Genomic DNA, 24,873 nt, shown 5'->3' on the forward strand with positions numbered 1-24,873 from the left:
TATTTTTATTTTTACACTTCCCTGTTGAACACATTTGACAATAGGGCTCATCTGGGTCTCTTAGAAAACACATCTTGCTGATTTTAATTCTTTTTCTTTACCCTCCATTAAGAATGGTTTCGTTTTAGAATAAGTCAATTACTCTTGTTGCTCTTTTGTGCTGCAATTTGCCCGTGAGATTCAGTTGTCCCCTGTTTCGGCAAGTAAAGTGAATTTACTCCTCCTTTCTGGCTGTCTAATATATTCCTTTAAAAACAAACAAAACGTACCAACAAACTCTTCTTCCATTGATCTGCAGACTTTCCTGTCTCTCCCTGCAGAAACAAGCAATTCGGGATTTTGTGCGTGATGCCTAATTAATTTTAACACAGCGAGTTTAATGAAATCATTGAAGAGCAGGGCATAACACTAGGAAGGCTTTAAAATTTCATAATATTTCCCTCTCATATTTGCATCTGATTACTGCCACCATGCATTCTGTGTGTACTTTATCATCTAGTCGTTATTGATGCACTTTTTGGAATGTGTTCTCGGTTGTTCTATTAGCATAGATTCCTCTGCCTTGTCACCTAACGTACTGTTTTCTTGGAAGCCAAGACCATGCATGCCTTTTCTTCCTCAGTGATCCTTTTACTGCAGTAGCTGCTATTAAAGAACTTTTAACTGCTTTTCGTTAATGAATGCATAAAAAAATCTCTGGAATCCTACAGGACGGTGGTTCTTTTGTTATATGAAGAAAAGAAAAAACAGTAGCATTTACAAGGGCCAGCAAGTTAAAATATATGTCATTAAAATATGTTTCTATTTCCCATCATCTGGCTAGGCGGTGGTGCTGACTAGCTTATTTCTTGCCAGAGAAAATAAGTTTAAATCATAAGCATATTTAACTAGCAAGCATAAATCATAAATTCTTTATAATCGTAAGCATGTTGAACTCTGGTACCATTTGTACAGATGGCAGGGCTAAACGTGTGTGCTCCTCTAAGCATTAAAAATGTGGACAAGCTCTTACTCCCCAATTTCCTCTTTAACTCAGGAAACTTAAATCATTTGTTTTTTGTACGTATAGGATTCTATAAAGTATGGACCTAGAGAAAGGTTTCAGATCTTAGGAAACATTTGAGTTTTGTGATTCACGCTTACTGGAAAAGAAATGATGGAAGTGAAGGTTAAACACTAAAGCTGTGTCCCCTTTTTAAGGCAAAAATAATTAGTGTTTCATGAAGATAGTCAAGTTATAAAGCACAAGACTGTTTTTCAGAATTTTTTTTTTTTTAAAACATCTTGGAATCCACATTTTAACAGAGGTCCATCAGCTTTCAAAGAATATTCCCTAGAAGGGTGGTTCTACAGAAACGCTTTCAGATATGGCAAACAAAGTTTTCATTATAAAATACGTTTTAAGAAGTATTTTTAAAAGTGTAATAAAGCAATAACACACAGTGACATGCATGACATGGCCAAATTTTAACATTTTGGAAGCCAGTAAGCATAACTTATGTACTCATTGATTTTGTTTTATGGAACAAAACAAAGGTTTTATAAAACCTTTTTATTGTAAAATAAAAGAAAGGTACAGAAAACCACACAAAACAAATGTGTAACTTACTGAATTGTTACAAGGAGAACACTCTATAACAGCAGGCCAAGAAATAGAACTTTGCCAGTCACCCCAGGAGCCCTTTCATGTGTCCCCGCCCTCTCCACTAAAATAACCATTATCCTGACCTACAGGAGGCACTTGCATTTCTCTCTGGTTTTATCACAGGTGATAAACATCATTTTACATATAGAATCTTCTCTAACTATGAACGTTGGTTCAGAAAACTTATTTGTAAGTCTTTTAAATGATAAGTGCAAAATGACACACTGTAAGCGATTGATACCCCCGTAAGTTAGTGACTGGGCAGAATTTGATGTGCTTTTGCTGTAGTTGTGGCTCTGTCCATAGCTGTAGTATCTACAATAACAATAGCACGTATGGAGTTCCATGCCATCTGAGCATAGAGATTAGTTCTCCCCAACACCCTATGAGGTAGATGCTGTCATTGTTGTCCCCTGTCTGTGTATGTGGAAACATATGCATGAGATTCAGAGAGGTGAAATCACTTGCCGCAGGTCACACCGGTAGTTGCAGAACCAAGATACATCTAAGGTATTGTGGCTCCAGCCTGTTCTACAATGAGGCTGCCTTGATGGAAGTTGAAGATATGATGTGCAAGAATTGAGATTCCTTATGAGAGTTCGTTTACAAAGAAAAGGTTTTACAGCTTTAAGAAAAAGATGGAAAAATCACTGGCCTAGTTCAAACTTTTCATTTTACAGATGAAGAAATGACCCAGAAAGTATAAAGAATTCGTTCAAGGTCATACAAGCAGTTGGTGGCAAAGTTGCAGCTATATCCCAAATCTCCTGGCCGTTAAAATCAATGATCTTTTCTTCATTCCATACATTATGTAGAAAAAATGCATGTTTTCTAACCTGCTTCTTTGCATCAACTCCATGTAAGCAGATTTGTCTTAAAACCAGTTTATAGGTAGGACACACCATCTACTTGCTTATTTTCTCAAGGTTTTAACTGGGAATTAAAAAATTTATATCTGAAGCTTGCTTTTTTGTCTCACTTATTGAGTGCCCAATCTGCAGACACACATGCCTAACACTCTTCTCCAAAGAATGTACAAGAATAACACATTTGCTGGTGTGGATGGCAGGTGAAAAAGAATTACTGATGTAGTGTGTAGGCCCTTCAACATACTCACGGCCAATTCCGGATTATCCCAGCACAGATGGATCATGCAAAATCCCTCTTCTACTTCTTACTGGTGACCTTTAACTATTTGTGTTTGCAAATGCTTCTACCAGGGATTGGAAAGGAGAAGAGCAGAGAAGATGGAATTTGGTTTCTTGACCAGAATGTTAGGTGTTCCGGTAAAAGGTTTGGTGGTTTTGTCACTTAAGAGTACAGGGAGACCGTAGGATTCTCTCTGGATTTGAACTTGTCCAGGATGCCCAATTTAGCCTTGAGTATGAACAATCAGAAAGAAGCAAACTGACGCAATGCAAAGAGCTTAGTTTGGAATTTGCTTTATTGGGTTGAAATTGTATTCGCTTGTACCTTGAGCAAGTCCCTCAACTTATCTGAGCCCCAGATGATAAGGGGCTTTTAGAAGGGCAAGGTAGGGCAAGGTAGAGCTTCTTCAAAGCCGGTAACATATAAAGCACCCAGCTCAGCCCTTTGGATGCGGTAAAGAGTTAGTAAATGGTACTTCCATTGGTTGGCCGTATCAATTCATCCATACAGTGAGGAGAATGAACTGCTTCAAGGAAACCTTCCCACTTTCCTCTTCAGGTATTGGCCCAGCTTAACTTGTTTGAGGTCCTACAGGTCTTTGGTGGCAACACTGTGGCCAAACCCGTTAGTCTCCTAACTGCTTGTTTATGATCTTTCTACCTCATTGTGGCATATTGGGAAAAAACAAATCATCCCCATTTACTTGAGTTCTTTGCACGTGACTTCTGCGTTGATTTGCTACAAACCAACTTAAAACCTAAATGAACTTTCCAATTATTTTCTAAGAGCATTATTACCATCATAACATAAGAAGGAAGTTCAGGGTCAGGCTCAGTGGCTCATGCCTGTAATCTCAGCACTTTGGGAGGCTGAGGTGGGTGGATCACCTGAGGCCGGGAGTTTAAGACCAGCCCGGCCAACATGGTGAAACCCCATCAATACTAAAAATACAAAAATTAGTTGGGCATGGTGGTTCACGACTGTAATTCCAGCTACTCAGGAGGCCGAGGCATAAGAATCACTTGAACCTAGGAGGCAGAGGTTGCAGTGAGCTGGGATTATGCCACTGCACTCCAGCCTGGGCGACACAGCGAGGCCCTGTCTCAAAAAAAAAAAAAAAAGTACAGTTGATGAAAATGTTTTAGAGGCTGAACAAATTCTCACTGAAGCATAAGTCTCCTATTGTCCATCTTGGATTGCGGACCCTCAAACTTGTCACTGAGGGCACAATTGTGAGAAGCTCCCAAGAGTTCCCTGTATGATGTGCATGTTATGTTTTATATATATATATAATAATTATATATTATTATATTATTATTTTAATCCTGGCTACCTTAAAGCAAAGTTAATAGGCCTTAGTATTGCTGAGAATAGACCATATACAATACTGACTAATTCATTCAGCAAATATTTCTTGAACAACTATGATGTGTTAGGCACTGGGGATACAAAAACAAGACATGACATCATTCCTATTTCATGGAGCTGACAATTTAGTGGATTGGTAAATATTAAAACTGAACTACTAGACCATAAGAAATGCAGGAAGTATTTCTTAGACATTTTTGAGTTGCACATACCTGGCATATAAGTATGAATGCAATGCATGTTTGAATGAAGGAATGTTTGAATGTTGTCATAAGCAGTGTTTTTTTTTTTTTAAGTCAAAAACCCCTTAGATTTCTAAAGCTGTTTTTTACTAATCTCATTATTGTTTTCAAATTCTCTAATAATAATAGCTTAGACACTGAATTCAGTAACCACAGAGGCTGTTTATAATTTGTTGGTGCTTTTTAAATGTCTTTGAAAGCCAAACAAGGCCTTGACTTCTGGCCAATAATTCATTGTGTCTTTATGTATATACCTGAGGGGTAGCAGTCATCAAAAGGCCTGTGCACCAGCATGTGAAATATGGGGATCCTTATACCGTGGAATGTATAAAGATTGCTTACTCTGTAATTTTTAAAAGCCCTGTAACTCTTTATAAAGCATATATAGCATCTGAACAAGAAATATGACACTAAGTCTAGGATTAAATAATATCTTGGGGCCACTACCTTATGCATTTTCAGCAGTTTGAGAACTCCACTAAGTGCAGGTCAACAAGCCCAGAGCATCATAAATGAGCATCTGTCCCATGACCCAGCTGGAGACCCCTTCCGATTATTCATTCCAGAAGCACGTGCTGACACCGGGTTCAGCCCTCGTGGCTCTCTCACTCACAGTGGTCTTTTAAGATTGTAGAGAGGTCACATCCTCCCACCCCCATGCCTTGTGGAGTGGCTAAATGTTTTCTGGGCCTTACTTGCTTTGTAGCCCTGATAACTCTATTTTTTAAATTAAAGTAAACAAAAGAGGGCCCCAGCCAAGGAGCAGTCCAACCCAGAAGACATGTGTGGAAAAGGTTTTTAAAAAAAAAAGAAAAGAAAAAAAATGTTTTAAATGAGAACAGGCAGGTCTGCAGAGAAGAACTTGTTGGATTCGGCACCACTGCTGTTTCGCCCGCTGACCTGGGCTTTGCAGCCCAAGTTCATCCTTCCACTTCAAAGGCCGGGCTCTGAGCAGATCACACGTTTTACTTGATGACAAATTAATCAAACTTGATTTCTTGGATGAGATGGATACAAAAGAACTACAACTCCCCAAGGCCCGAAAGTCAATACAGCCCTTCTGGCTCTGATTAGGGTAACAAAAGGATATCTGAGAGCCATCTTCCTCCCTGCTCAGGCTGTGGGATGGAACTAAAAGCAAGCCCGGCTTATAAAGGAGAAAGGCCTTATTAAAACACATTTCAGCTGCAACCAAGTGCATGGCGAGCCCTCCTGACAAGAGAAAATTACTTTTTAGTAGATGCTCACCTTTTCTCAAGAGCAAAGTTTCCACTTAGAAGAACCTAGAGGAAGTAGTATATTATGAATCTGAAATGTTTATAGATCTCCCCTTTTATGTTTCTGCTGTGAAGATGAGGTTAAAAAAAAAGAAATTGCCCAGTGATATCTGGCAAATGTTAGAGAGAGCCCACATTTGGTTAAGTCAATTTACTTCTGCTGGGTTAAAAATGAAACTTCCCCAAGTCCAGGGAATTTATGTGCCTGTTAAGGCAGGACTAGGACAAGGTAAAGTAATGGCTTCAAAATGCAACTGCTGTGGGGCCACTCCGGCAGCCCACTCATGTGAGAGGGCGAAATAAGCCTTCTGCTAAATCGGGGAGCGCAGGATTTCAATGCAAAACCCTCTTAGCAGCTTTGTCATCCTCCTGTTCTGCGGAGCATCCAAGGACATCGCTTGCATCCTTCTTGTGATTGCTCTATGGTCTATATTTAGAAGAATTGCTGTTGCACAAAATATGGTCCCCTGACTGTTCTGGGGGTGCTTCATGTCCTTCCCAAAATGGCATCCAAAAAAAAAATGGAGGGTTTATACCTTTATAGCACAATTTTTAAAAGAAGGCCCTGATGAGTGTTTCCTTTAATATGTGGGCAGAATGCACAAATCTATACACCGTGGGATCTTATTTTGTAAGTTTCTGGGATCTGCTTCCACGCAGCCGCCCCGCCGCCCGGAGGGTAGGGAATGAGGCGAGGGATGGTTAAGTATGCGGAGTGAAGTTGGGTCACATGGGCCCATCTCTCATTTCTGACACTCAGTTTGAAGATCCTTCAAGTGTCTTTCTCATCCTGACGGGCAGTTTTTAAAATGTTTGTGGCATTCCAAGACGCTTAATAATTTAAAGCTGTATTTTAGATTCCAGCAATGAGCACAATACCCTGAGAGTTAGCCCGCCCCCTGCGAGCGGCTCCAGATGCTGCCATGCTGTCTCCCACTCGTCTCCGACACATGTGCGCCAAGCCGCGGCCAACCAAGCCCCTTGTCGCTCTGCAGCCCTCTGCTGGGCCCCCTCCTGCTCACCCCGTAGGGATGCTGTGAGGGTGAGCCAAGGTCCCCTTCTCCCCAAAGCCTGTTCTCAGCTCTCCAGCAGAGAAGAGCTTCCTTTCCTGCAACACAGAGGGCACTTGAGTTTTCTTTTAGCCTCCTCCATGGCCTTTGACTCATTCCACACATAGCGTGTATGGCCATTGTAAGTGTGGCACTAGGTTGAGGGTTCCCAGGCCTTCTCCCACCTTTACATCACACACAGCTCTGCACACAGAGGTTCAGCTGTTGGATGAGTTGAAGGAGCAACATTCCCACCAGCTCATCCGAGATCCCATCTTAGGAATGGGGGATTGCTGTTTTGGTTTGCTAAGTGAGGAGACTGGCTTCCTCAGCCTTACACCCCAACTTGCTAGTCTTGTGACCTTAAGTGAGCCACCTGACTTCTGCACCTCAGTTTCTTCATCTGAGTCACAGGAATAATGAATTCTCCCATCACAGAGTGTGAAGATTAAATGAGAAAATGCACGCGAAGGCTCTTTCCATGCTATTCAGTGTTTCTCATGGATAGATCTTGATAGTAATGCTTCACGGTACCACAGTGGTCTGACCAAGGTGGGCCTGTTTTTGAGATACGTAGCCAGTTGTTTTAAAATTACATTCTACAGTAGAATCCAGAAACCTCTGAGTTTCCACAAAGCCCCCCATTGTTAAGGACAAAAGTAATACCTGCTTATTTTAACAAAAACAATACCAATAGCTAGCTTCCTCTCCCCACCAAAAACTTTTTTTTATTCCTAAGTCATACTTGTAGGAAATACAGTGCTTATGATATCTAGAGACATGGAAGAAAGTTGGGCTGCTTGGGGCTGAGACCAGGGCTGTGGCTCGGGCCACGGGGGTTGGGGGGGGTGCAATGGAGGAGATATAGGAAGGAAGGATACTAAATGGGAAAAAGGAGGGGCAAAAGAAATGCAGCGAGCCTTGTGAAGAGGCAAGTGCCTTATCTCAAGTGGTACAACAGATATTTACTTGCAAAAGCTGTCTCCTCCCCATGTTTAGGAAATTCTCTAAAGAAAATATAGCCACCATGTTTCATTTGTGTGAGTATCTCCAACACCTGGAAGACTTTTGTACCAGGCGGTGAGGTGTGAGGACAGGTAAAATCTACAAGAGCCCTCTGACGTTTGACAGTTTAGAAACCCACCTATAGGTAATTAAGTCAGTCACTAGTCACGCTGATAGACAAATATTCCTTATCTTCACACAATAAGGCAGAAATGGTTGGGCCTGTAGAAACTTCATTGAAAGTTTGTGGTTTTAAATCCAGTTGTTCTTGTCAGTGTTGTATCTTGTCCTCAAGGACGGTTTATGCCTCTTGTGTTTATGTAGCAGAATTATAGTCTCCAGGACAGGAGCTGTGCAGTGTGAATAGTTTCTACTGGACATTTTGCTGGAAAGTATGTGTCATATCCTAAGAGTTCAAAAATGAGAGTTGATTACTTTGATCTTCCCCTTTTTTTGTTCTGTTAAATAATCTATGTCTCTTTGCCCATGTGGAGACTCCAGACAGAGCAGCCCTAGAATGTCACTCAAAATAAAACAGCAAAGGTTGAAGTCATGTTTAGGCCTTCACCAGGACGTTGAGTAGTTGGGAGTGTTCCCTTGTGTTACCAGAAGCTGGGAAGATTTCTGCCCATAAAAAGGCATCAATGACTTGTGATTATAACATGCCCCCACTTCTAACAAATCTCAATAGCTATTTAACGTATCCATTTGTATATTTCATTCTAAACACAATCTTAAAATCTTATATGTTGCAGACAAAAACACTTAGTTCAGAAATTCAGTTGTTGGGGGACAAAATGTATTTATCCATGACAATACAGGTTTTAAAAGCAGCTCCTGTTTTTATTATTATTAATGTTATACTTTAAGTTCTGGGATACATGTGCAGAACATGCAGGTTTGTTACATAGGTATACATGTGCCATGTGGTTTGCTACACCCATCAACCCATCATCTACATTAGGTATTTCTTCTAATGCTATCCCTCCACTTGCCCCCCATCCCCCAACAGGCCCGGATGTGTCATAGTGCCCTCCCTGTGCCCATATGTTCTCATTGTTCAACTCCCACTTATAAGTGAGAACATGTGGTGTTTGGTTTTCTGTTCCTGTGTTAGTTTGCTGAGAATGATGGTTTCCAGCTTCATCCATGTCCCTGCAAAGGACATGAACTCATGCTTTTTTATGGCTGCATAGTATTCCATGGTGCATATGTGCCACATTTTCTTTATCCAGTCTATCACTGATGGGCGTTTGGGTTGGTACCTAGTTTTTGCTATTGTGAACAGTGCTGCAGTAAACATACGTGTGCATCGTGTCTTTATAGTAGAATGATTTATAATCCTTTGGGTGTATACCTAGTAATGGGATTGCTGGGTCAAATGGCATTTCTAGTTCTAGATCCTTGAGGAATTGCCACACCGTATTCCACAATGGTTGAACTAATTTTCACTTCCACCGACAGTGTAAAAGCGTTCCTATTTCTCCACATCCTCTCCATCATCTGTTGTTTCCTGACATTTTAATGATCACCATTCTAACTGGCATGAGATGGTATCTCATTGTGGTTTTGATTTGCATTTCTCTAATGACCAGTGATGATGAGCTTTTTTTCATATGTTTGTTGGCCGCATAAAGGTGTTCTTTTGAGAAGTGTCTGTTCATATCCTTTGCCCATTTTTTGATGGGGTTGTTTTTTTTTCTTGTAAATTTATTTAAGTTCCTTGTAGATTCTGGATATTAGCCCTTTGTCAGATGGACAGATTTTAAAATGTTCTCCCATTCTGTAGGTTGCCTGTTCACTCTGATGATAGTTTCTTTTGCTGTGCAGAGGCTCTTTAGTTTGATTAGATCCCATTTTGGCTTTTATTGCAATTGCTTTTGGTGTTTTAGTCATGAAGTCTTTGCCCATGCCTATGTCCTGAATGGTATTGCCTAAGTTTTCTTCTAGGGTTTTTATGGTTTTAGGTCTTACGTTTACATCTTTAATCCATCTTGAGTTAATTTTTGTGTAAGGTATAAGGAAGGGGTCCAGTTTCAGTTTTCTGCATATAGCTAGCCAGTTTTCACAACAGAATTTATTAAATAGAGAATCATTTCCCCATTGCTTGTTTTTGTCAGGTTTGTCAAAGATCAGATAGCTCTAGATGTGTGGTGTTATTTCTGAGGCCTCTGTTCTGTTCCATTTGTCTATATATCTGTTTTGGTACTAGTACCATGCTGTTTTGGTTACTGTAGACTTGTAGTATAGTTTGAAGTCAGGTAGCATGATGCCTCCAGCTTTGTTCTTTTTGTTTAGGATTGTCTTGACTATACAGGCTCTTTTTTGGTTCCATATGAAATTTGAAGTAGTTTTTTCTAATTCTGTGAAGAAAGTCAGTGGTAGCTTGATGGGAATAGTATTGAATCTATAAATTACTTTGGGCAGTGTGGCCATTTTCACTATATTGATTCTTCCTATTCATGAGCAGGGAATATTTTTCCATTTGTTTGTGTGCTCTCTTATTTCCTTGAGCAGTGGTTTGTAGTTCTCCTTGAAGAGGTGCTTCACATCCCTTGTAAGTTGGATTCCTAGGTATTTTATTCTCTTTGTAGCAATTGTGAATGGGAGTTCATTCACGATTTGGCTCTCTTTTGGTCTACTATTGGTGTATAGGAATGCTTGTGATTTTTGCACATTGATTTTGTATCCTGAGACTTTGCTGAAGTTGCTTATCAGCTTACGGAGTTTTGGGGCTGAGACGATGGGGGGTTTTCTAACTATACAATCATGTCATCTGCAAACAGAGATAATTTGACTTCTTCTCTTCCTATTTAAATACCTTTCTTTCTTTCTCTTGCCTAATTGCCCTGGCCAGAGCTTCCAATACTATGTTGAGTAGGAGTGGTGAGAGAGGGCATCCTTGTCTTGTGCCGGTTTTCAATGGGAATGCTTCCAGCTTTTGCCCATTCAGTATAATATTGGCTATGGGTCTGTCATAAATAGCTCTTGTTATTTTGGGATATATTCCATCAATACCTAGTTTATTGAGTGTTTTTAGCAGGAAGGGGTTGAATTTTATCGAAGTCCTTTTCTGCATCTGTTGAGATAATCATGTGGTTTTTGTCATTAGTTCTGTTTATGTGATGAATTACATTTATTGATTTGTGTATGTTGAACCAGCCTTGCATCCCAGGGATGAAGCTGACTTGATTGTGGTGGATAAGCTTTTTAATGTGCTGCTGCATTCGGTTTGCCAGTATTTTATTGAGGATTTTTGCATTGATGTTCGTCAGGGATATTGGCCTGAAATTTTCTTTTTTCTTTTTTCTTTTTTTTTTTTTGAGACCAAGTCTCACTCTGTTGTGCAGGCTGGAGTGCAGTGGCATGACCTGGGCTCACTGCAACCTCCACCTCCTGAGTTGAAGCTGTTCTCCTGCCTCAGTCTCCTGAGTAGCTGGGACTACAGATGTGCACCACCATGACCAGCCAATTTTTTTGTATTTTTAGTAGAGACAGGCTTTCACCATGTTCGCCAGGCTGGTGTTGAACTCCTGACCTCAGGCAATCCGCCCACCTCAGCCTCCCAAAGTGCTGGGATTACAGGCATGAGCCACCATGCTGGGCTGAAATTTTGTTTTTTTGTTGTGTCTCTGCCAAGTTTTGGTATCAGGATGATGCTGGCCTTATAAAACGAGTTAGGGAGGAGTCCCTTTTTGTCTATTGTTTGGAATAGATTCAGAAGGAATGGTACCAGCTCCTCTTTGTAACTCTGGTAGAATTCGGCTGTGAATCCTTCTGGTCCTGGGCTTTTTTTGGGAGGTAGGCTATTAATTACTGCCTCAATATCAGAACTTATTATTGGTCTGTTCAGGTATTCGACTTCTTCCTGATTTAGTCTTGGGAGGGTGTATGTATCCAGGAATTTATCCATTTCTTCTAGATTTTCTAGTTTATTTGCATAGAGGTGTTTATAGTATTCTCTGATCGTAGTTTGTGTTTCTATGGGATCAGTGGTGATATCCCCTTTACCAATTTTTATTATGTCTATTTGTTTCTTCTCTCTTTTCTTCTTTATTAGTCTGGCTAGTGGTCTATGTATTTTGTTAATCTTTTCAAAAAACCAGCTCCTGGATTCATTGATTTTTTGAAGATTTTTTCTTGTGTCTGTCTCCTTCAGTTCAGGTCTGAAATTAGTTATTTCTTGTCTCTGCTAGCTTTTGAATTTGTTTGCTCTTGCTTCTCTAGTTCTTTTGTGATGTTAGGGTGTCGATTTTAGGTCTTTCCCGCTTTCTCCTGTGGGCATTTAGTGCTATAAATTTCCCTCTAAACACTGCTTTAGCTGTGTCCCAGAGATTCTGGTACATTTTGTCTTTGTTCTCATTGGTTTCAAAGAACTTACTTATTTCTGCCTTCATTTAGTTATTTACCCAGCAGTCATTCAGGAGCAGGTTGTTCAGCTTCCATGTAGTTGAGCGGTTTTCAGTGAGTTTCTTAATCCTGATATCTAATTTGATTGCACTGTGGTCGGAGAGACTGTTATGATTTCCGTTCCTTTACATTTGCTGAGGAGTGTTTTACTTCCAATTATGTGGTCAATTTTAGAATAAGTGCTGTGTGGTGCTGAGAAGAATCTATATTCTGTTGATTTGGGGTGGAGAGTTCTGTAGATGTGTACTAGGTCCGCTTGGTCCAGAAGGCAGCTCCTGTTAAAAGTATGTTACAGTGACACTTTCATGTCTCTGATTCTTAAGGTGTTTTCATTGCAAGACATTCAAAATAGGGGAAAAGTATCTCTTTTTAATAGTTGGTTGTAGAAATTCTCTGGCTAATTTTTAGCAGAATAGTTAAATAAAGCACTCGGCCCACTAGATTCTTTTAAAGTCACTACCCATGTGCAACCTGTCAGTGTTAACATTTATAAACTAACCAGCGTGGCTTTCCTGGGGTCACTGTGGGCTGCCATCCAGCTCACTGGCTGGAGTCATCAAGAGAAAACCAAGACCAGCTGATCCTTGGAAACTCGTACTAAAGGTTTGCTATAGAGCGGTTCTGTGGTGGTTAAGAATGCACCCGGGGGGGGCTGGGCGCAGTGGCTCATGCCAATAATCCCAGTACTTTGGGAGGCCAGTGGATGGATCATTTGAGGTCAGGAGTTTGAGACCAGCCTGGCCAACGTGGTGAAACTCCATCTCTGCTAAAAATACAAAAATTAGCCGGGCATGGTGGTACATGCCTGTAATCCCAGTTACTTGGGAGGCTGAGGCAGGAGAATTGCTTAAACTCAGGAGGCGGAGGTTGCAGTGAGCTGAGATCATGCCACTGCACTCCAGCCTGGGCGACAGAGCAAGCCTCCATCTCAAAAAAACAAAAGGCCCGACGCAGTGGCTCACGCCTGTAATCCCAGCACTTTGGGAGGCTGAGGCGGGTGGATCATGAGGTCAGGAGATCGAGACCATCCTGGCTAACACGGTGAAACCCCGTCTCTAATAAAAATACAAAAACAAAATTAGCCGGGCGTGGTGGCAGGTGCCTGTAGTCCCAGCTACTCGGGAGGCTGAGGCAGGAGAATGGTGTGAACCTGGGAGGCAGAGCTGGCAGTGAGCCAAGGTTGCACCACTGCACTCCAGTCTGGGTGACAGAGCAAGACTCTGTCTCAAAAAAAAAAAAAAAAAAAAAAAGAGTGCACCCAGGGAATGTTCTCTCTCTCTGTTGACTTGGTGGTGAAGTGTTAGCTTGAGCACAGTGGGGCTCAGGCCAGGCTGGAGACCCATTGGTCCCTCTCTGTCACCCACTCGCAGTGCTGCCATTGAGATTTCCACACCCAGTACAAGCTGGGTCCTCTGGAGTTTGTCAGTTACATAATTCCACTTCACTGAACACAAGCCCAGTGATGAGCCTTTCTCAGCAGCACCTGCCACATACAATTAGGTGTGGACTTTCTTAGAAGGAAGATAAACCCCCATTTATGTTTGAATATGAAAGGACTTTCTAAATCTGTATTAGCCAAGTTTGGGGTCTTATTTGTTTGTTTTTAGAGAGAGTCTTGCTGTGTTGCCCAGGCGGGAGTACAGTGGCTTAATCATAGGTCACTGCAGCCTTGAACTCATGGGGCCAAGCAATCCTCCTGCCTCAGCCTCCCAAGTAACTGAGACTGTGACTCCTTGCCCAGCCGTATTAGCCAACTTTTGATTCTAAAGCAGCCTAGAAAAAGGTCGTGGACCCTGAGTCAGGGTCCCATCTAGTGACACTCCCTTATTTTACAGTTGAGGGTGCTGCAGCTTAGAGAGGAAAGGCCCCTTGCACAAGGTCACAGAGCAGGTGAGCCCCAGAGCAAGAGCTGCACTCCAGTCCCCTCACTCTACATCCATTTCCCTTCTTCCTACACAGCTAAAATTTTATCAGTGTTTAAATTACACTTTCCTGTATTTTGTAGTCTGCTTTTATTTTCAGAGTCCAATTTATTCCATGTTTGAATTTTCACTGGGATAAGTTTTTTAAATAAGAATATAGCAAAACACCAAATCAATTTCAGTAGCCTATGACATGATAGGTAAAGTGGAAGAGGGTCACCATGAGCACCATTGCATCAGGGCCACCATGCATCAGGGCTGCCTCATTGCAAGTGAGAGAAACCAGCTAAGATTCTTATGAGGAAAAATGAAATTATGTCTGATGTAATTTAAAAGTTGTGGAGTAGTGGCTTCATGCACAGCTTGATCCAGGAGGCAGCCTCAGTTCTTTTTCGTGTCATCTTCATGCTCCAGCTGTAGACATACATCCTCCAGTTTTTCTGTTTTGTTTTTTTTGAAGTGGAGTCTTGCTCTGTCGCCTAGGCTGGAGTGCAGTGGTGTGATCTCAGCTCACTGCGACTTCCGCCTCCCAGGCTCAAGCAATTCTCGTGCCTCAGCCTCCCGAGTAGCTGGGATTACAGGCATGCACCACCACACCCAGCTACTTTTTTGTATTTTTAATAGAGATGGTATTTCACCATGTTGGCCAGACTGGTCTGGACTCCTGACCTCAAGTGATCTGCCTTGGCCTCCCGAAGTGCTGGGATTACAGGCATGAGCCCCCAGTTTTAAGTCCAAAAGAGACAGAATGGGCCTCTCTCTCTCTCTCAATAGTCCCAGTGAGCCCCAAGGTTGTGTACCATTGGTTCTACCTGACTCTTTTCCTAAGCCAGTCACTGTGGCCAAAGGATGGAAATGCTGTGCCAGGCCAGGCTTAAGTCACCCATCCCTACAGCTGGGGTGAAATCATGAAGATGATTCTCCCCCCCCACCCCACCAAAAAAAAAAAAGGAGGCATTGATTCTGGGTGACAAAACCCAAAAAAAATCCACTATAGCATCAAGTTCCAATAGCTGGGTGACCTTAGGCATGCTGCCTAAATCCAAAGCCTCCGTTTTTTTAAATGGAGTATGAAGATGATGATTCTGCCCTGGTTTTGTGTGGTATCCCAAGTTTTGAATGTAGTCAGGCTCTATCAAGTTGAGTAATTAACATAAAACAAGAAGCCAGTGGACTTGGTGATGCAGTGGCTCCCCGTTGCCCTGTGGATAAAGTCCTGATCCTCCATTAGCCCACAAGGAGCTGAGTCTGCAGCCTTTTCTGGATCCACTCCCATTACCCCTCCTGCCGCTCCTCCCTGCAGGGGAGGGACCTTCCCAGGCTGCCCTGTCTGCTGTAGCACTCTCCTTCTCCCTCCCTCTCCCTGCCCACTTACCTGCCTGGTCTTCCTCAGGAAAGCCCCTCCCTACCTCAGGGGGTACCCCTCCTTTGTCGCTCGCAGCCCTGCACCCCTTCGAGTATAGCAGGTGGCACGCTGTTTGCCTGTCCCTCACACTAGACTAGGTGATGGCGGAGACCATGATGTTCAACTCAGGTGGCCTCCATGGCTGGCTCATAGTAAGTGTTCAAAGGACCTTTGTTGCATAAAACAGTAAGGCATGAGTGGCAAACCACAGTCAGGTAGGCAGGACGTCTCCCGGTAAAGGCCTGGTTTGCCCTGAGAGTTTGGTGATCCAGTGGATGAAAAAGCTTCACTCTGTCCTGCAGATGGGGGGTCCTCACCCCAATATCTAGGCCACTGCCTTGTAAAGCATCCTGCTGATGCCTGGGGAGAGCGTGCTGGGCACCATCTTCACCCCTGGAAAAAACCTGAGGGCCCTGCCTTATAGCCTGGGAGCAATCATTTTGCTGAGTACATGGACTGTTACCAGTCTTTGTCTGTAGGTTTGTAGACAGTGTTGTAGTTTTGTAATAAATTCTTATTTTGAAAGGATAAGCTGATTCTTGATTCAAAGAAGCAGGTTTTAATCCACAAACAAACTTTCCTGAAAGCAAATATTTACTTTCTGTGTTAAGGCTTTAGAGATGCTCAAGGTAAAAAATTTCCCCAACTACATGTTTAGGGAAATTTGCTTTGGAAGGAGAATCAAAAATGTAAAAGAAACACAAATTTGAAAATAACACAACAGGCGAGGAGACCCATCCTTTGCCCAGTGTCCCAATCCCCTCCCGCACCTGCAAGCAGGAGCAGGAGGCCACCTGTTCTTCTCTTCTGATGGGGATGGCGGTTTGCAAGAAGGGGCTTGGCAAAAGTGAAGTATTTAATATAATGCTTTCTAATCAAGTTCAGTTTTGAGTATTCATGGGCTAGAACCCAAGACATGCTTCCTTGCTGTAAACACTGGAGGTAAGCTGAAGAATTAGCCCCAGCTGCAAATGTGTGCTGAGCGTGTGAGAAATGAAGATCAGGCTACTGCACTCATCACGCTCAGCTTGCAAACCATCTTCCCTCGGTTTCTGCCCCCAAGTCTTCTTTCATGGAGCTGGCTTCTCTCTTATTGGAGTATTTCCCACGTGTTTGCTAAAGGGAAATCACCACCAAGACATCTGCAAAGTCTCCAGGCTTTGAAGTATTCACAGGAAACTCAGCAAAGAGAAATCCAGTTACTTTGAGTTACTTTGGGTGGGTGGATATATTGTTTGTTTTGTTTGGTTTTACAGCAGCTGGTGGTGAAGCCCAAGCCCCATGTGCTGGCACTACCGGAAATTAAAATGCCTTCTTTCTTCTACCTGAGACAAGAGATTTTTAACATTGCATTTTGTAATTCAAGGGAACAAAACATAGAAGCACACATGTTGAGTTTTCCCCATGTTCTAATGAAAATTCAGAGCTTTGTATGGTTTTCGAGTATAAGTGTATCTTTCTGAATTTATAGCACTTTCAATATATGAGGCATTTAAGAGTTTACAAAGTGTGTTTGTGTGCATTAGCTCATGTAATCTTTCTAACAAATCAAGGCAGTGAGCTGGTTACCACTGGTTTGCAGATGAGCTGGCCGAGAGAAAGGTGCAGGGACTTGCCCAGCATCGCTTAGCCGGTCGGTGAGTGGCAGACCACAGCCCTGCGTGATTCCAGAGGGAATATTTCCAGCTAAGAGACACTTCTTTCAATTTATAGATGGAAAGTGGTTCTATACTGAGACACTCTCCCCTCCACCTTGCCCTTACACTATGAAGTAATCTCCTTCCTTGGAGGTGGAGGTCAGTGTTTGTGGTTTCTTAAGACAAGATGGAAACAAGAAATTAAGCAATAATTATAATATGATTAATGATAACATTTATCAAGCATGGACCCTCTGCCAGACTCTTTTTCAAATTACATATATTCACTTGCTTAATCTTCTAGGAACTTTTCTTATCTAGCGAGGCAAAGTGACTTGTCCAAGGTGACTTGGCTGGAAAGTGGTGAGCCAGGATTCAAATATGAACACTTTGACCCCAGGCTCCTCCTCTTAACCACTTTCTATATACTTACTGAGCACCTTCTCAATGCCAGACTCGTGTTAAGCATCATCTCACCATGCGCCATTTGACAGATGAGGAAACAGAGGCTCAGAGTGATTAAGTGATCTGTTGAAAGTGATAGGACTTAAAAAGTGCTGGAGCTAAGATCTGAATCAGGCTGTCTGACTATCATGCCTGTCCTTGGACTCTCTTGCTCCATGTCATGCCAAAGTGTGCCATTTCCACTGCAAAGCCTAAAACAGCCTCATGCATGAAACTGCAAAGGAGCCCATTGGGGTTGGATTCCAGAGGGTTTGCTACCCTGAAGGAGAGGGCTTGGATCTTTTCTATGCCACGTGCCATTAAGATATCCTCTTTATTTGACGGGTGGGAAACGGAGACCCAAGGAGGCTAAATGACTTGCACAAAATCATGACTTCCTGAGAGGTGACAGCAAGATCTGAATACTAGCGCTTTTCACTTAGGGTATTGGCCTAAGCAGCTGCACATTTTGGATGATGATAAACTTGGAAATTGAGGACCCTTTGGGAGCACGGGGCTTCCCAGTTTCCATTTCAGGGTCATCTTTATTTCACTCTGTCCCTTTAACCTCGCTGTTCCTTCCCTCTCCTCCAGAAACCTAAGAAACTGCCGCCCCCGCCCCCCAACCCTCTTCTTCACAGGAATGTTGCAAAGATTAATTGGGTAACTTCAGAATCATTCTTTTGAGTTGCTTGAAGGAAAAATGCCATCTAGAAGAACAAAGTAAAATAACAATAATAATTATTATATTTAAAAGTATTTATGAGAATCTCTGTGGGGGCAATTAAGAGGAGACCGGCTTGTACTTGTGGAAAATTCACAAGTTGATGAAATACTCGTATCCCTGCCAGTGCCCTGCGATTCTGCTGGGCTGCTGGTGGAAGGATGGTGTTGGAGTACTGGAACTGAAGTGCAAGCATGAGGGGGTGGAAGCTTCAGAGCCCCAGGCCCTCATCCTTCATAAAAATAACCAGCCTGCCCCGTGTCAGGCCTGCAGGAGATAGCACCTGTGATGGCCCCAGACTGCTTACCACGAAGTGCTCACACAGCTCTTTCCAAAAATGACATCTCCTTGTCATCCGCAAAACAGAACTTTTTTTTTTGGGCTTCAGTGTCTCTCCTATAATTAATTACTGCCCATTTACCACAGAGACTGAAAATTCCTACTGCCTCAGCTGGGTGCCTGGAAGGACTTCTTTCACATCTGCTGATAGAACCTGTGTTTGTATTTAGCGGTGGGCCTGGCAGATAATGAGGTTTTGATGCCACAGAGCTATTTAGGTGAGTTTATTCTAGGCTCTAAGGATCCCTCGGCTGCTAACATCTGGTCTATTCAGATGGCGCTGTCTCTCCATTCAGAGGGCCCGGGTTTGGTGGGCAAGATGTTCTCTTTTACAATCGACTTGCCTTTGATCTTGAAGACTGGCTTTCCCGCTTGAACACCTGGCCACGCTTAGCCTCTGTAGCAATTCTGCACTCCTGCACAGTGTTTCTTTTCTTGGCTTGCTTTCTTTCTTTTTTTTTCTCAACTTCACTTTTTATACACAGATGGTCATCACGCTGTGTGCAACTGCAGCCGCAGCCTGCTCATCATCGGAGAACAGATTTTTTTTTTTTCCCTTCAGCCGATTCAGACAGGATAACCTCTTAGGCAAACACTTGGGTACCTTCCCATCTCTTACAGCTTCATTTTCTGCTCACACCACCCCCACCAACTCCTACCCACTGCGTGTGAGCAGAGGCTGGGCCCCCTAGAGCAGAGCTTCTCCAGAAGCAGTGAGCATACATACTGCTCGGGCATTTGATTAAAATACAGACTCCGATCCTTAGGCCAGGAGTGGGCCTCAGATTCTGACATCTGTCAGGCTCCCAGGCAACACCCATGCCGTTGGTCTGTGAACCACAGGCTGAATAGCAAAGTCCTAGATTACTTCTCGAATAATCTACACTTTGGCCTCCTCCCAGTAATGTACCTGCCTCTTCCCCCCTTTCTTAACAAAACTTAACTGCCTTATGTTCTCTTCTCATGAAAGCACCCTCCTGCCCCCAGGTGACTATTTCGTACTCAAATATTAATACCTGGTGGAGAAGCAGGATGGGGAATCTGAAGACTGTGGGTATAGGAACTGTGTTGTGACCACAGTGTGAGAATTGCATTTCTAATTGGTGAACCTTTATTGTTTTTAATATATCCTGGCAGTATTCTACCTTGATAAAAGTTTTAAAGTAATAGTGTTATTCTCAATATGGAATTAGATCTTGACACACTTTCTCCTTCCATCCCTATCCTCAGAGTTCACGCAGAACCACAGAGGCTCAACTCATGGCCCATTCAGAGTCCCCAAACATAAGAATCACATCCTGTCAAGAAGGCGATCTGTGCCCCTGTCACAGTTGATGCCATGGCTGAGACCAGTATGTTCTATTCAGATTTGAGAAAAGCAGTTTCCATGTAATAAGTCTGATGCCATAATTAAAACATTTAGCAACTGGGTCCATGCCTGCCTTTTACACGACTCCTCAAGGGCGACATTTAAATGAGCATGGACATCTGAAATCCACTTGATGAAATGGCTCTTTCTAGGAGGGAAGCTCTTTTATGCTGTCATTAAATGGGCACTTATGATTCTCCAATCATACATCAGGGTTGTGAGGCGCAAGCTTGTGAGTCCAACTTGCCTGGATTCATATCTTGGTTCCATACATGGCTTTAGCCCTGTTGTTTAACCTCGTTTAGCCTAGACTTCCCTGTCTATATAATGGGCATAACTATTTTTATCATGTATTTCAGGCCTGTCACATGATAGTCTTTGTAGACTCCCCCTCTGTGGCTATGGCAGCCCTGTAAAGCTGGCTAGCGACTGGTATGACATGGGTACCAGTCAATGACAGCAAACCAGCCCTTGCCTCTAGACAGGACTTCAAGGCTCTTTTGGGCTTGAGTCTCCCTACTCTCCTGCATAATTGGGGGGTTTCCAGGAATAGGATGGTTCCACCAGGGCAGTGGGAGTGTGTGTGCTCTCAGGACTCAGGGCAACTGCCCCTGCCCTTGTGATGTGAAAGGATTTCAGTATTTTAACTGGTCCATCTCCATTTGGCTGATCATATATTGAGAATTAGAGAGATTAAGCAAATTGCCCAAGACGGCCCAATCAGTGAGTGGTGGGTCTCAGGTGTGTCTCACTCTAGACACCTGTGGCCTTAACCGCTGGGCAGCCCTGCTCCATTTGACACGAGTTAATGTGCCTGAAGGTGCCCAGCACTGTATCTGGCATGTGGATGGTAGGTCCTCAGGAAATCCTAGACTCCTTTGCCCTTCCCCTGCCCTTGATTCCTGTATGTTTCTCTACTGAGTTGAGTGACATCCTCATTCTGGGGGCTGGGGTGGGGCGGATGAAGCTTCAACGCCTGACCTCCTCGTTACCCAGCAGGGCCTCGTGGGGGCTGTGACTCACAGTTTCCAGTTCTCCCAGCTGCCCGGTTGTACACGGGAGTTTTCTAGCTACAGGTTGGTGAAGTATTCCAGGGCAGGATGTTTACATCCCCTAGAGGAATGGGCGCGGAATCAAGCCAGCCCTTGCTTGGCAACCCCTGGCTGTTCTTTCCAGCCTCAGGCGCCCTGCCAAACCAACTCAGGAGAGGAAAACATAACAAGTGCTGATGTGCTTCCATTTCACATAGAACATAATACAAGTTTTCAGGATGATTTATTTTCCTAAACAAGAAGATACAATGGACCCCATCCATTATTCAACATGCTAATGATAACCTTTACTCTCTTGTCAAGGATGATCTAAGATGGTGTTCAACTGAAGTACAAAGAATAAGCAGAGAGCACACAAACACACTCACAATCCCACGACACTCCATGGCATGACAGTGGGAAAAAAATGGGGGCACGAGAGGATGTGAAACTAAGAGGAAAGATATGTTTCCACCTTTGCAGCTTTCTGAGCATCATAAAGCGGGGACTTTAAAAATTTTAGGTGATTAACTTGAAAATGACCCCATAGAAAGTGAATATTGATAACTCAATGCATGCTTTATTGTAATTTTTTAGAAAATTGATTTCTTTCAACTGACATTCAAACCACATGGAGCAGAGAGCCTGGAATTGTATCAGTTTTCAAGATCTTTTTGCCTGGCCCAGTTAACACCTTTGTGTGTGTATGTGGTGGGGGGCTACCCTGTAATACCAGGGTTTTCTTTTAGCTGGGAAAGTCTGAATTTCCTGAGAATTAAAGGTAATCAGAAAAATGCAAAAGTTTGTTTCGATTCCAAGCAAGTTCAATAGAGTGGCAAAATGAATGAAGATTTTTTCCAAGTAGAGAATACATGTTAATTAATGTTATTAATTTCCTGTATGTTTAGGGATATTATGTATATTTAAATGGATATCAGGGAAAAGTAAATCAGTATAAATGGCTTATTTTAGAATTAGCATTATCACTCAGGTATGGATGTCACCAAATATTAAGTTCATTTCTAAATTTGCCTTTTAAGCATTTTAGGTAGCATGTAGACCAAATGAGTCCGTTAACAGGAGAGCCTGTGGAGAGCAGCTTGGAACTAAGCATCTGATCCTTGGCCGTGCTTTCCAGGAGACTGAAGAGAGTTATTTAAGAAATTTAAGGCTGGGTGCAGTTGCTCTCGCCTGTAATCCCAGCACTTTGGGAGGCCGAGGTGGGAGGATGGCTTGAGCCCGGGAGTTCAAGGACAGCTTAGGCAACATGGTGAGACCTTGTCTCTATAAAAAATATAAAAATTAGCCAAGTGTGATGGTGTGCGCCTATAGCTGAGTAGTCCCAGCTACCCACGAGGCTGAGGTGGGAGGATCACCTGAGCCCAGGAGGTCGAGGCTACAGTGAGCTGAGATTGCACCACTGTACTCCAGCCTGGGTGACACAGCAAGACTCTGTCTCAAAAAAGAAAAAGAAAAAAGAAATTTTTAAAAATGTGAAGGCAGAGCTTTTTTTCTGATACCTTTAAATGGTATTTTGGCTACGAAAATGTAACCATCCCTGAAAAATGCTCATGGCCTCAGCCATTCTCAAAACATTCCCTCCGTCTTGGTATTGAGATAAATGAGTAACAAGGAAGGCAGCATTTCTTAATCGGAATCACAGTGGACCCAGCAGCATCTAAGGGGCAGCTGGGGCTTGGGCTCTAGTTGGCTGGGTGACCCTGGACAAGCTGGTAACCTTTCTCAACCAATAATAACCAGGTGATTGGCCGGGCGCAGTGGCTCACGTCTGTAATCCCAGCACTTTGGGAGGCCGAGGCGGGTGGATCACGAGGTCAGGAGATGGAGACCATCCTCGCTAACACAGTGAAACCCCGTCTCTACTAAAAATACAAGAAAAAAATTAGCCGGTCGTGGTGGTGGGCGCCTGTAGTCCCAGCTACTCAGGAGGCTGAGGCAGGAGAATGGCGTGAACCCGGGAGGCGGAGCTTGCAGTGAACGGAGATCGCACCACTGCACTCCAGTCTGGGCGACTGAGCAAGATTCTGTCTCCAAAACAAAACAAAACAAAATAATAACCAGGGGATTATTCCACAGTAAAATGTAAAAGATTTTTGGTTGTTGTCAGGTTGAAATGAAGCAACATAGGTTAAAATATTTAGGCCAGGTACGGTGGCTCACACCTGTAATCCCAGCACTTTGGGAGGCCGAGGAGTTCGAGACCAGCCTGGGCAATATGGTGAAACCTCGTCTCTACTAAAAATACAAAAATTAGTCGGGCTTGCTGGCGCCTGCCTGTAATCCCAGGTGCTTGGGGGGCTGAGCTGGGAGGATCACTTGAGCCTGGAAGGTTGAGGCTGCGGCTGTAGTGAGCTGTGATCATACTACTGCACTCTATCCTGGGCAACAGATCTAGACCCTGTCTCAAAAAAAAAAAAAAAAAATAGTATTTAATATGGTAGCTAGCACAAAGGAATTATTTAAGAAATGTTGCCTCCCCACTCCCACTGCTCCAGAAAAAAAAAATATATACATATATATATGTGAAAGTTAAAAAGATAAAATACAGAGCTTAAGGAAACTTTCTCATACAATACGTAGTCATATACTTTGCACGATAAAAGGTCTGTTTTTATTTTCATCCTTTCAATAAATGTTGATTGTCTATTGTATGCAAGGCACTAAGAACAATTTTCTTCTTCTCCAAAGCTGGCCACACTTAGCTATGCAAAGCAGTCATGTCCAACTTTGAAGGTTTTTTCAGCAGGAAAAAAAATGTCTAGGGTCAGTGCTACTAAAACCAACAGGATATAAAATTGAACCATGTTGTCTGATTCTAGAGATCTCCAAAAGATTGTTCTAAAACTCTGCCCTTCTTGTTGAAGGGGCTTTTAACATTCTTTAGACTTCACTCCACCATTCCCTACTTGCAATACCATGTTCAGGATTATTCTAAATGATTCCGAGACTTTCCACAACTATGTCTATTTCAAGTCTGTTCTCGGAAGATGGAACTCCACAGAAGGCGGTTCACATGATTTTTAGTCCGAATCTATAAATAATTGGTGGATCCATTTTAGCCCCCAAAACTCCCATCTGGTTCTCTGTTCACACAAGACACTAGGCCCAAAGCTTGGAAGGATAGTAATCCTGCGAGGCATGAAGATCGTAGGATAATTGTGATTATAGTAGATGCTCCTTGCTTCTGGTTTTTTGAGGACTGTAACTTGGGCTTTCCCAAGGTGATGTGCACCAGATCCGCAGGCTGGATGGAGAGGGTGGGGCACTCGCCTCTAAGTGGGCATTTATTTTATCTTCCCTGTTCAATTACCCTGTGTGTTTCCAGGCATTAAAACGCTTGTGGTTCAGGACCAAGAAGGTCTGACCTCCTTCCTGCTCCTATTGCAGACTTTTTATGATTCCTGCCTGTGAGAGAAACAGAAGAACACAGCTTGTTTGGGGGATCCCAGATGGAGTTTGCAGGATGGATATTAGAAAAAAATCATCTCTTTTGAGTGGTAGACTGAGAAATTTAAATTGGAACAGCGATGAAAAACCATACATGTCGGGAGATGGAGTGGGGGTGAGGCAACCCATGAAGTCAGTTTTGCATCTGTAAAGAGTCATTTTGGAGAGTCGATCTGCACTTTAAGAATTCCTAATGGGTACAGTCAGTTCCGACCCAGCTGAATGTGTTGGAGTCTCTGATAATGTTCTTCTAATTAAAGGGGGGTTGGGGGGAAACAATAACAGACACACAAAAACACACACTCAACCAAAGATGGGGGAAATGTGAGCACCAGACATGCTCCTGCTGATTTGGGGATGACAGTTGAAGAGACAAGAACATTTTAAGT

General features: G+C 42.9%; 1 protein-coding gene across 1 annotated transcript in view; it reads left to right on the forward strand.

Moving 5' to 3' along the window:
• The first annotated feature begins 5,918 nt into the window (after positions 1-5,918).
• The window catches only part of LOC115832094, a 93,631-nt gene continuing 74,676 nt past the window's right edge, over positions 5,919-24,873 (forward strand). Inside the window, exons 1-3 of the mRNA XM_030801755.1 lie at positions 5,919-5,967; positions 6,539-6,723; positions 18,148-18,216. Coding sequence (XP_030657615.1) covers positions 5,919-5,967; positions 6,539-6,723; positions 18,148-18,216 — 303 coding nt within the window. The remainder of the gene's footprint in view (positions 5,968-6,538; positions 6,724-18,147; positions 18,217-24,873) is intronic.

Source organism: Nomascus leucogenys, chromosome 21, assembly GCF_006542625.1.
Source record: "Nomascus leucogenys isolate Asia chromosome 21, Asia_NLE_v1, whole genome shotgun sequence".
Taxonomy (NCBI): Eukaryota; Metazoa; Chordata; class Mammalia; order Primates; family Hylobatidae; genus Nomascus; species Nomascus leucogenys.